Source organism: Lichenostomus cassidix, chromosome W, assembly GCF_008360975.1.
Source record: "Lichenostomus cassidix isolate B80296 chromosome W, HeHo_3.0, whole genome shotgun sequence".
Classification (NCBI taxonomy): Eukaryota; Metazoa; Chordata; class Aves; order Passeriformes; family Meliphagidae; genus Lichenostomus; species Lichenostomus cassidix.
In genome coordinates this window covers 7,535,734-7,547,745 of record NC_139510.1, presented here as the reverse complement: position 1 = coordinate 7,547,745, position 12,012 = coordinate 7,535,734, and the positions used below count along the sequence as shown (strand labels likewise).

Here is a 12,012-nt window from a genome sequence, read left to right as displayed (position 1 = left end):
GAATTTTTTAAGGAACTCTGGCAGATTTCATATCTATACAGAAATTATAATTGTTCTTTGCCTGTTCGCATGCAGATAAATTGTCTTCTCTCATCTAGGCTGGTTCTGGATACATCGCCATTTTCAGTGCCTGGGCTCTGCCAAGCCTGAGCGAATTCATGTTATGCCTTCATGACATACCCTGTTCATTCATGACCTGTTTCAGCTTGCTCACACTTTGATCCAATTCATGTGTGCAAGCTTCAAACACTTTAACTATTTGTTAAAGAAGTTAAGTTTTTCTTGATTTTAGGGAGTTTGGTGGGGGTTTGAGTTTGTAATTGTATTCTATTTTGATTTTGTAATTGCATATTATTTGAATAGTGTAACTAATCAATTGTAATATATGAGAACGCGTAATGTTCTCGCCCCACAATATAATGAAACAACTCATCCTGGGAACCACTTAGAGGCACATGAAGGACAAGAAGGTCATCAGGAGTAGTCAGCATGACTTCACCAAGGGAAAGTCATGCTTTACCAATCTGATAACTGTCTATGAGTAAGTGACTGGCCTGGTAAATGAGGGGAGAGCAGTGGATATTGTCTACCTAGACTTCAGAAAGGCTTTTGGCATTCATCCTCATAGAGAAGCTGATGAAGTATGGGCTAGATTAGCAGCTAGCAAGGGGGATTGAAAACTGACTGAACAGCCAGGCCCAGAGGATGATGCCCAGTGTCATAAGGTCTAGTGGAAGACTAAAACAAAACTGGTTTGACTTATGAAAGCCAGAACAGGAAGGAGTCTCGTGGGTTAGAGGGAGTTTAAACCTTTTTAAAATTAATTAATTATTTTTTTTAAAAAAACCAACAGGAATTACTTTAGGCTACAACAGTCTTCAGAATTCTGAGATGAAGGGCACAGAGGTCAATTGTTCTGTGGGTCATTTGTCAGGATTTAGAGTTATACTCATTACCATATTTCCCTAATTCTGCCCAAAATAGGATTTTTTTAATTAAGACCTTTTCAATGGTTTATTCTTTTACAGGTATCTTCAAATGGCATCCAGTCTACTCCCTTGAATCTTGCAACTTACTGGAAATGTAATGCTAGCACTACTGATGTGAGAGTGGATTATAAATATAATCCAGAGTCTATGAATGTGCCTAGTATGCTGTCTAATGTGCAGGTTGTGGTACCAGTAGATGGAGGAGTAACAAACATGCAATCACTTCCACCTGCAAAATGGTAATATTAATGCTTTTCTTTTTATTATTTCAAATTAATTTCAGAGCATTCATTAGTGTTAGCCTGAAAAATGTCACCAGAAGAAACAGATAATTTTTTTTTCTCTTGATAAAATGCATGGTATCAGATGTTTAGGACATTTTCTGGTCCAAAACAGATCATGTACAGCCAATTCACAGAGACTAAAATGGGATTATATGCACCCATTCCAACTGTGTAATAATGCAAACATTTCTGAATACAAGCATTTCTGAAATTTCCAATGTTTGCCTTCTTTTTGCCAATAGACAGGATAGATATTTTTAATAACATAACTTGAAACAAAAATATCTTAATGGTTAAAAACCTATATATATATGTGTGTGTGTATGTATTAAATATATCAAGATATATAGGTTATATAGACAGAGACAGTAGAAGAAATGCAGTTCTTAAAAATATTTCTTGATGGTTATAGTTTAAAATTAGCTTATAATTGAAATAATTTTAAAACAAGCTTCAGTAGCTGAGGAGCTCTTCATGAGCCAGGTAGCACTGTCTCTCAATTTAAGTGTCACACTGATTATTATGACTCACACCTACCTGGCCTCACCTTCTAAGCCTGCAGACCATTTACAGCAGCAATTGAAAGTGAGACATCTCAGATAATTATGTTTCTACAAGTTTGTGAAAACAAGCAGAGGGTAGCAGGGCTAGGCAGTGTGACATCCTTGGAGCAAAAGGTGAGCAGAATTCAATCACTGTACCTATGGTTTGGCAGCACATGGGTACTTGCCCAGCAGTAACGCAATTCCTGGACTGTTTATTTTCAAGAGGAACAAGAAGGTCTTTTCAACATGAAGGTTAAGAGGGCAAAGAATACCAAGTTGTGGGAAGTCAGGCTTTGTTAACCTTATTACTTATAGATCCGTTTACTTTATAAAGCCAGGTTCAGAAATAAAATAAGCCTGGTGTATTTATCAGAAAGGTTCTGATGTTTCTGGAGACAATACATTTAAATGTGTTTATTGGACAAAGTGTTAATACAATATCATTTTAAGTGGAAAAAATCCTGCCTGCCAAGACTGAATCTTTCTTGACTTGGTATTTCAAGGGAGCAATACTTTTAACCAAATCATCTTAAGCTTATTCTGAGCAAGGGCAGGTTCGGTATCTTGCCTCCCCAACTTGACTAGAACTTTTGGTGAAGCCAGTCCCCCCCCTCCTGCTCAGGCTTCTTCAACAAACCCCTCAGTAATGAAACCTGAGTGAGGGCAGGAATGTCCACTCAGAACGCTTAGTGTTACCTAGAAAGACTCAAAACTTACTGACAGTTTCATTTCAGATTCATCAGAGTAAGGGACTTGAGCCCCATGTATTCTCTTTTGCCTAGGCAACTACCCAAGGCTGGAATTTTGAGCCTTGAAAGCTGACCATAAAATACAGTCATGTCCCAGGCAGCTCTAGTATGTGTCTCCTACTATATGCTTGGTCTAGTGGGTTGGGTGGTAGGGTTTTGGGTTAAGAATAAATGTTTTCTGATTCAACCTCCTGCAAGTAACCACTACCATCTATGCTACTTGTGTGAGCATTTCACTCCTGCTTACACCAATGTCAAAGACAGTTTCAAACCTATCATCACTTCATGCTGCTCACAGCTTTAAGTTGTTGACTTTCCTTTGATGGAACAGCTGCAAAGTGCTGAAAAAGTTTAAACGCCCTGTCAGCTTAGAGACTGTGGTGCTTGGTTACCTTTGCTTTTCTTCCCCTTTACAGCATCAGAAGTTAGCTTAAACCCTGAGTCACTTCTGCCAACTTGTTTTACTAGAATGGAAATGGTATTAAATTCACACAGCCAGGAGTCTCACATAGGGAAGCACAATCAATATTGCTCCCCCTCATACCATCATCGTGTAGCATAAAGACCCAGCTTTCAAACTGCTTCCAGCATTTTTGGCCTGCCCTTACCTTTTAAGACCACAGATGGTTTTCAGTTGTGGAGCCATAACCTGGGCATAGAACAGTGTTAACTGTATAAAAAGGTGTTATGTATATCTGAGCTCTGCTGCAAGCTCAGGGGTAATCCAGGTACACCCTTCTGTTTTCCTTTTTGCTTTGTATAGTTTTCCACAAACTCACCTTAAAATGATAAATATTTTAATAAACCTCCATTGAGAGATGTAGGTTATAGGCACATGGTCTGTAAGGTACCAGTATAAATCTGGGAAAATAATATAAATAATAAAATTCTAAAAATTGGTGCTTATAACTAACCTTCCATTGTCTTATAGGAATGCAGATCAGATGAAAGCTTATTGGAAAATATCTAGCATTTCAGAAAAGTCTGAGAATGGAGGCAAGTTGAACTCTTTTGTTTTGTTTTCTTGTACAGACAAATGATAACAGTAAAAAGGTATTAATTTTAGCCTCTATGTCTTCATGCCTGTTTACACTTGCCATATCCTGTTTATCAGTTCACCTTCTCAATGAAATTCCTCCTGAGAGATTCCATTAACAATGAGATGTAAAATATTAACTAATTGTAAAACCAAAATAGTGAAGCCCCTTGAAAACAGCTAGTGCCACTAAAACAGTTTAGACTGGGCAAGGAAATAATTACATCAGTGCTAGTTGGAAATGAGCAGTTATTGAAAGGGAAATGCATTTAATATCTGTGTTATGATTTTCCACATGCTAACAATTGAGATAAAGTAGAAAGAGGTAAGTGGAAGAACTGGGGAAAAGAAAAACATCCAAAAGTCCTGCACTGAGATAGACTCAACTATAGATGATTCTTCACTGACATTTTTAGTATTTTTTGTTTTGACCATGTACAACTCCAGGAAAAAAAAATCCATGTACATCTGCTCAGAGTGGTAATTTATATAGCATTTTGTAAGGTACCAGTAGTTGTCCTCTGCCCAGCTGCCTTTCCCTGAGGTCCAGTTGATGTCACAGCCCTTGCAGCCATTGCAGATGCAATATTTTTTGAAACACTTGAATATATGAGTTTCCATACTTACAGTGGAAAGAAGTTCCAATTTATCCAAACTGTGACAGGCCTATTGAAGAAATGGACTTTAAGCCAAGAACAAACCATTGCATAAAACAATTTCATTCATCAATTCCTGCTTTTACCCTTGTAACATTTCAGTTACTAGCTTTCCTCCTCACTTAGCAGTTCCTACTGAGTACTTGTTTTAAATAAATAAAAATGCTTGACTTTCACTATTCCATTAATTCATTGTTTAAATCTCGTTTTCCCAGCATATTTTGCAAGAAGAAGAAAAGTCTTGTTTAAGATCTAGAAAAGGAGACCAACAATAATGTTGGGGGGTTTTATGTCTTGCATTGACTACAAAGGTGTACTTGAAGTAATTTTGAACTATTGCTACTTTATAATGGCACTGAAGTGAATTTTGCCATTGTCTATGAAAAAGCAACTATTTTTTGGGAAATGTATTTAATCAGACCTTGTATTTATTAGAAAAATAAGAATTGCTTTCCTCTTGATACATTACTGTTCAGCTGCATTTCTTCCAATGGTTTTGTTCATGTGCATTCATCCAGGCAAATCATGACAGCATTTAAAAAGTCTAATGTACTTTAAAATCTGCTAAAGAAAAGTACTAAATACAAGATAAATCAGGAAGCATAAATGATGAGTATAGGGAACAATCAGGTATTTAATGTAATAGGAGACTCTCAGGCTGTTTGATATACACATTCTTCTACGAGTATAATCTTGTAGAAATGTTTATTGCTTTCCTCTAAATCATTCACTAGTCACTGTCTTAAACAGAGTATTGGAAAAAGAGTTGTACTCTCATCTCTTCTGAAAATCTATATAGGACTGCCAATAGGAATAGGTCTTAAAGATCACCATGTTAGTTCTACTCCTTACTACTAAAAATTTTGGGAGATCGCCTTGGTCTTGAGAAACAACCAGCATTTCAGTTTTGTTATTTTTATAGGTTCTGGATCCCTCAGGGCAAAATTTGAACTTTCAGAAGGACCCAGTAAACCAGCAACACTTGCAGTGCAATTCATTAGTGAAGGAAGCACCCTTTCAGGAATAAATGTAGAGCTAGTAGGCACTGGCTATCGACTTTCCCTCCTTAAGAAGAGATTTGCCTCTGGTAAGACATCAATGTGCTTATATATTCAAATTAATATGATATATAGTGCTAAATTACAAATTATGAAACTGTTAAATAAGTGATGCATAAATAATTACTTTTCCTCAAAAATATGGTTGAAAACTGTTTTACTTTTTTTGTTTTACATAGTTAGTCAAACTGCTTGCAGAAAATTACTGAAAAAATCTGTTTTATCTACTGACTGCAAAAATCCTGCCTTTATTTTTCAGGACGGTATATGGCAGACTGCTGATTAACATGTGGAAGTCATTGGATCAAAGGAGTGCAAGAAGCTTGCTCTGCCCTCTCTATTTTTCAAACACTATTTTAACACGCATTAATTTTTAAAAAAATGTTGATCTACTCTGAGGTTTAATCATCAGAACAGAAAATGCACTTTTAAAAGTAATTTTGCAAACTTTTTATTACTTTATAATAGTACTGAAATTAACTTTAACATTATCTGTAAATGATCATTAATAAATTTATAGTTGAAGTCAAAATAATAATAAATAGTTGTAATGAAAATATGAAATTGTATGTTATACTGTAAACATTTAACCTAAAAATATGGGAAAGCAAGTAAGAAATATTTCAGCTTTCCATAAGCAATATTAATTTTTCAGATTCTTCAATTGCCAGTTTGAAAAGAAAGCAGAGGCAAAGTCTCACATAGTTCTTCCATCCACTTGTGCCATAAAACCAGCTGAGTTAGAGAAGTATATAAAAAAAAGCAATTTACTGCCTCTGTATTGTATATTATTATATAGGGTTTTTTTCTGAAGTGCAATGTGTTACAAAACTTCAAAAGATAGAAGGGATTTAATTTTGCAGTTGGGAAATTTTATGGGTGTTGTGATTGTTTGAATCAATGCTGTAGGTTTAATTTATTTTTATATGAACTGCATAACATTTGTGCCTTTAAAAAAACAACTGCGCCTATCCACTTTGATATTGACATGACTCAATTCCTTTTTCAAATTTTGGCTCTTCATCAAGAAAGCATAGTGTTTGTATAATACATACAACTTTATAAAAATTCCTTTGACTGGGATTTAGAAAGCAGATTTGCAAAACTGGAGATTATTTGAAAAGAGGTTTAAAATGCTGATTTACTTCCTCATGGGGGAGTTGCAATAAATGCAGCTGTAGTAAAGGGAGATGGATCATACACGACTTTGAAACTTTGAGATAGCAACTTTAATGTCACCAAAGATGAAAATCATGAAAAATCACAGAAGATGGTAAAAGCAAAGAGCATTTCCTTTCACTTGGACTGCAAACTTTTGTAATTTAAGTGCTTTGAGGATTCTGTGATGTGAATATAAACATAGTACTTGGGAGAAATAGCATTTTAGAAGGGTATTTTATAGCAACAGGATGACAAGTACTGCCATTTCTATTAGTTTAATTTTTTTATCTAAATCCACGAATTTTAGTATTTGTATCAGCATCTAATCTGCTTGCCATAGCCTTAGCACAGGAAAGTGACACATAAGTCATGTTTTTTAAAGCAAGTCACTAATTTAGAAAATCTTTATTGCATGTTTATTATCAAATGGGTTTTTTAAATGCTGAAATCAAAAGTATTGGGGCAAAATAATTCAATAACCTACAAGTGGGAATTTTATATGACCATTTTGAATACCAGTATATTTCAAATTTTCTATTAAAACAATAAAACTTGCTTCAGCTAATTAATGCAAAACCAGTAATGACTTGGACTGCTGAAACTTTACAATAAATTAAGCTGTGTAGAGGTTACATAAATTCTAATGTATACTACACACTTTTGCAGGTAAGAGTTCCATTATTAGCATTAAGCACATACTGTACGGTAGATTTGATTGGAAGAGTATGATTTGCTCTCAACTTGCTAATCTTACTGAATGATAAATTTCTAACTCATATAAACTGGTACAGTCGTTTTACTGAAATCTTAATTATAATCTGCTTTGCAATCAAACCATGTTTAACATGACAATATTTTATTATTGAAACCCCAAAACTCTATTGCTGGTTTTAGTCAAGTATTATTTTAATTTCTTAGTTAAATAAAGCAATTCTGTTTTAGCACTTTTCAACTAGGTGATTATACATATATTTGCATTGGGTACAAGTTACAATTTTGAAGCCATACAAGTTTATATAGACTTTTTGTAAAGAAATCAAAAAACAATGTAGAAAGTACATGTGTCTGTCTGAAAAGAAAACCATACGTAGCAAGCTGGTTCTTGCTTCTGTATACAGTACTATCCTTTTTGGCTGCCTCCTAAGAAAATTAATTTGTAAACAAAGCTTTAAAATATCTGAATTTTTATGGATTCTTAGTACATTGGACTGTAAATTACAGCACACAAGTTTATCTTACAAAAATTGTAAATACTTTGGATTTTTCATAAAACATAAGTTTTGAAAAAAATGCACCATAATAAACATGTAATATATAATTTAAATACCATTTTATATTGCTTCTACCTTCAGTTAGTCCCAAAAAGTTTTAAGCAATAATAGAACAAAACTGTGCCTGTATTGAACATTTTTAAAGTGTTGATTTGTAAGTGATAAGTAGTAGAGCTATTCAGAACAGGAAAGACTCAGACCTATTGGAGCAGGTCCAGGGAAGTGCCACAGAAATGATCAGAGGGCTGGAGCCCCTCTGCTATGAAGACAGGCTGAGAGAGCTGTGGTTATTCAAACTGGAGAAGAGAAGGCTTTGGGGAGACCTTATTGCAGCCTTTGAGTGCTTCAAGGGGGCTTATAAGAAAGATGGGGGCAGACCTTTTAGTTGGGCCTGTAGCAATAGGACAAAGGGTAATGTTTTTAAACTAAAGCAGGGTAGATTCAGACTAGATAGAAGGAAGAAAGTTTTTACAATGAGGATGGTAGACACTATAACATTCAAGGCCTGATTGGATGGGACTCAATAAGACCAGGTTGCTCAAAGTCTGGCCTTGTACACATCCAGGAATGGGGCATCCACAACTTCTCTGGGCAACTTGTGCCAGGGTCTCACCACCCTCGCAGTAAAGAATTTCTTCCTAATATCTAATCTAAACCTGTCCTCTGTCAGTTTGAAGCCATTCCCCCTTGTCCAATCACTCCATGCCCTTGTCCAAAGTCCCTCTCTATCTCTCTTGTAGCCCCTTTAGGTACTGGAAGGTGCTATAAGGTCTCCCCAAAGCCTTCTCTTCTCCAGGCTAAACAGCCCCAACTCTCTCCACCTGTCTCCATAGCAGAGGTGCTCCAGCCCTCTGATCATCTTCCTGGCCCTCCTCTGGGCTCTGACCAGCAGGTCCACATCCTTATGTTGGGGACCCCAGAGCTGGATGCAACACTGCAGGTGGGGTCTCAGGAGGACAGAGCAGAGGGGGGAATCACTTCCCTCAACCTGCTGGCCACGCTGCTTTTGATTCAGCCCAGAATGCAGTTGTCTTTCTCTGCTCCAAATGCACATTGCTGGGTCATGTTGTTATTGATAGAGTGGGAGCTTCAGACTGATGCCTAAAACAGGCTATCTGTAACAGAGGCCAAGACAAGTTAGGAGAGTAAAAAGCACACAAATTTATTGAAGGCCTTTATGGTACATTCAGGGCAAATGAAGCCCCCTCACGAGGCTTCACCCAAAATGGATGCCAGGTCATGAGCTCCTCACCTTTTATAAGTTCTGTCGTATTAGCATATTGACCCTTAATTCTCCAATCACACCCTTTGGCAATGATGTTAACCACCCCAGGCCTGCTCCCTACCAACTCACTGTTGTTTACATATTTTCAGGCTCTAGGGCAACGAATGTGTCCTTGGATTTCCATTCAGAGGAATTGTTTTAGCTAAAGGTGCCGGGAACAGAGGTTTTAGCATTTTATAAGAAGCACAGAACTACACCAAGCTACAGATACACGAAGAATATAAACTAGAAATTCTTAAGGCATCATTTTCCCTTTTTAGAGGCCTGACAAGGCCTCTACCTTGTCATGTCTCTATTCTAAATACCCACTAATAGTATGCATTTAACTGCAATATATATATATATCTAATAATAGTAAATGTCTAACAGCAATAACGTTTCACACAGCCAGCTATCATGTGAAAATTATGATTGCAACTACTATGAACAGTTCTTTGATCCCAGGTCATTTTGGTAAACATGACGTGAGGGTGTGGAAGAAATATTCAATGCTTAGTGTACTAAATCTTTGAATGCTATCTGATATAAAATTTGAGTTTTGGATATACTTTGGACCAGAATCATATGCAAATTTTGGTTCCATCCCTGAGCCATAGCTACCAACTGTGTAGATAACAAGCACAGAAACCACACACTTTACACCACATCATCCCCATTTGTATCAGTCTCTATTTTTCAGTTGTTTCAGGAGCAGAAGCCTTCTTAACTCGGGAGTAGTGAATCCAGGGTCCTTTGCCAGCAACTTTAACAGCAGTAAAGGGAGTCAGCAGAACTTGGAATGGTCCTCTCCACTTGGCCTGTAAAGGATCGCTGTGTCCTGTCCCCGTCCCCCATCCCCCCCGCTTGACATAGATCCGGTTTCCAGGTTTAAAGGGATGTGCAGGTGTGTCCAGTCCTATGGGCCTGGATAACACAATGTAATTCTGGAGTTTCTGCAAAGTGGAACTGAAAGCTATTAGATAACTCTGCAAATCAAGCTTCCCCCTCATATGAATTTCTCCCAGAACATGCAGAATTTGATATGGCCTGCCATACAATATTTCATAAGGACTGATGTTATCCCTCTGCCTCGGTTGTATTTGGATCCTCAGTAAAGCTATAGGCAAGGCTTGAACTCATGTCATGGATGTCTCTTGATAAATTTTCCTAATCTGGGCCTTAAGAGTTCCGTTCGTACACTTGACTTTGCCACTTGCTTGGGGTCTATATGGTGTATGCAGACCCCAATTAATTCCCAGAATCCTGCTAACTTTCCCAACCACTGTTGCAACAAAATGTGATCCCCTATCTGATGACATCCCCAAAAGAACCCCAACCCTTGGAATTATATGACTGAGCAAAATTTCCACCACTTCCCTTGCTGTGTTAGTGTAATGGGGTAAGTTTCGGACCACCCACTAAATATGTCAATCTGACACCAGTACATACCTGTATCCTTCTTATGTGGTAACTCAGCAGAATCTATTTGCCAATACTCTCCAGGAAAATCCCCTGCCTTTATTCCTAACACAACTCTTTTGCTCAGGTTTTGGTTGTTACTATAGCAGATTTCATATTTGCTTGTTATAAATAGCACAATATCAGTCATTTCCTTTTCTGTTATTACTTTCTTCCGATGTTATACAAGTTTTTTTGTTCCCTTATGAGTGCTTTCATGTTCTCACTTATGTGGGACTACAATCTGTCCCTCTGGTGTAATAGTCCATTCACTTTGTATGATTTCAGTTTCTGTGCCAGAAAGCTGATGGTTTTTCTGATCACAATTTGGGGCAAAGCTTGACAGACTACTTTCCTTCTGTGGCATTGCTATTAAGATGCCCCTTTCTGCCCCTTTTACTATTTCATCAGCAAGATGATTCTCTAATAACGAGATGCGGCGCGAGGGAAACTCACAGGCAGTCTCAATATGAGATATAAAGTAAGCTCCATTTTATTTCACCAAACGAGAGACTTATATACTGTTACAGAAGTTTCTAATTATAGACACACACACACACCTGCAGCTGTTCTCACACATTCAGGGATCCTCCTGCTAACTCCCTTATTCCTTTCTCATAACACTCTTGACTCCTAATCTTTCTCATGGCATTCTTCCCACAGAACATTCTCAGGCAAACAAAACCACTGCAGCTTGTCAGAATTTTACTGAGGCCTGGGAATACTGAAGCTTTGCTCAGCTCTGTTCAGTTAGCATGAGTTTTGCTGGAAAACTGCGTTTTCCAACACTCTAATTTGGGGGTTGTTTCCCCATCCTGATGAGCTTTGCAATGCATAAAGGCTGCTTCTCTAGACTCCCAAATACTCTGTAGCAGCACATGCACCTGTTCAGTTGTGTGTTCAATTCCATTACTTTGGGCAGTTATCAGTCCTCTCTCCTTCCAGATGGCTTCACTCAGTTCTAGATCTTTCATCGATGTAATCAGTTCAGCTCTCTGTGATGTTTCATCTGATTGCAAGGCTTTTGCTTGGTTTACCTGGTTGGTAGTTGTGACTGCATAATCTGTCATGCAGCTGGTCTTGTCTGCATGGGGCTCCCAGTCTGAGTCCCCTGGAGGCACGTCGCTCAGGTCTGGCTTGCTGGAATAGGCCTCTTCCACGGTCTGCAAACAGTCACACTCAGATATGTTATCAGTTAGGGTTGAGAACAGAGATATACCAGGATTGGCAACAAATGTTTTCAAAATAGCATTACCCTGTTCTAATAACATGGCACGAGGTACCTGTTGCCAGTGTTCACAGAACAAACTTACAGTGAGACAACTCTTAGATGCAACACTCTTTGGCTGCCGGTCAAATGCAGCAATTTTTAGCTGCTGCCTTCTCCAGTTCTCCAGTTTCTTTGCCAGGTGACTTCCGGATATAGTCGGGCTGTTCTTTAAACCCTCAGGGGAGACTGTTTTGACGAGCTGGCCCCTTTTCCCTGTTTCAGGATTCTTCCACGTAGTAGCAAAGAGTTCTTTCTTATTCACAGGGATGCA

General features: G+C 37.7%; 1 protein-coding gene across 1 annotated transcript in view; it reads left to right on the top strand.

Annotated features, from left to right (window-relative positions):
• LOC146425424 (F-BAR domain only protein 2-like) overlaps window positions 1-9,792 on the top strand; it is a 148,282-nt gene extending 138,490 nt beyond the window's left edge. The window contains exons 23-26 of the mRNA XM_085041582.1: window positions 1,029-1,228; window positions 3,499-3,563; window positions 5,182-5,346; window positions 5,577-9,792. Coding sequence (XP_084897708.1) covers window positions 1,029-1,228; window positions 3,499-3,563; window positions 5,182-5,346; window positions 5,577-5,599 — 453 coding nt within the window. The 3' untranslated portion in view covers window positions 5,600-9,792. The remainder of the gene's footprint in view (window positions 1-1,028; window positions 1,229-3,498; window positions 3,564-5,181; window positions 5,347-5,576) is intronic.
• The last annotated feature ends 2,220 nt before the right edge of the window (window positions 9,793-12,012 follow it).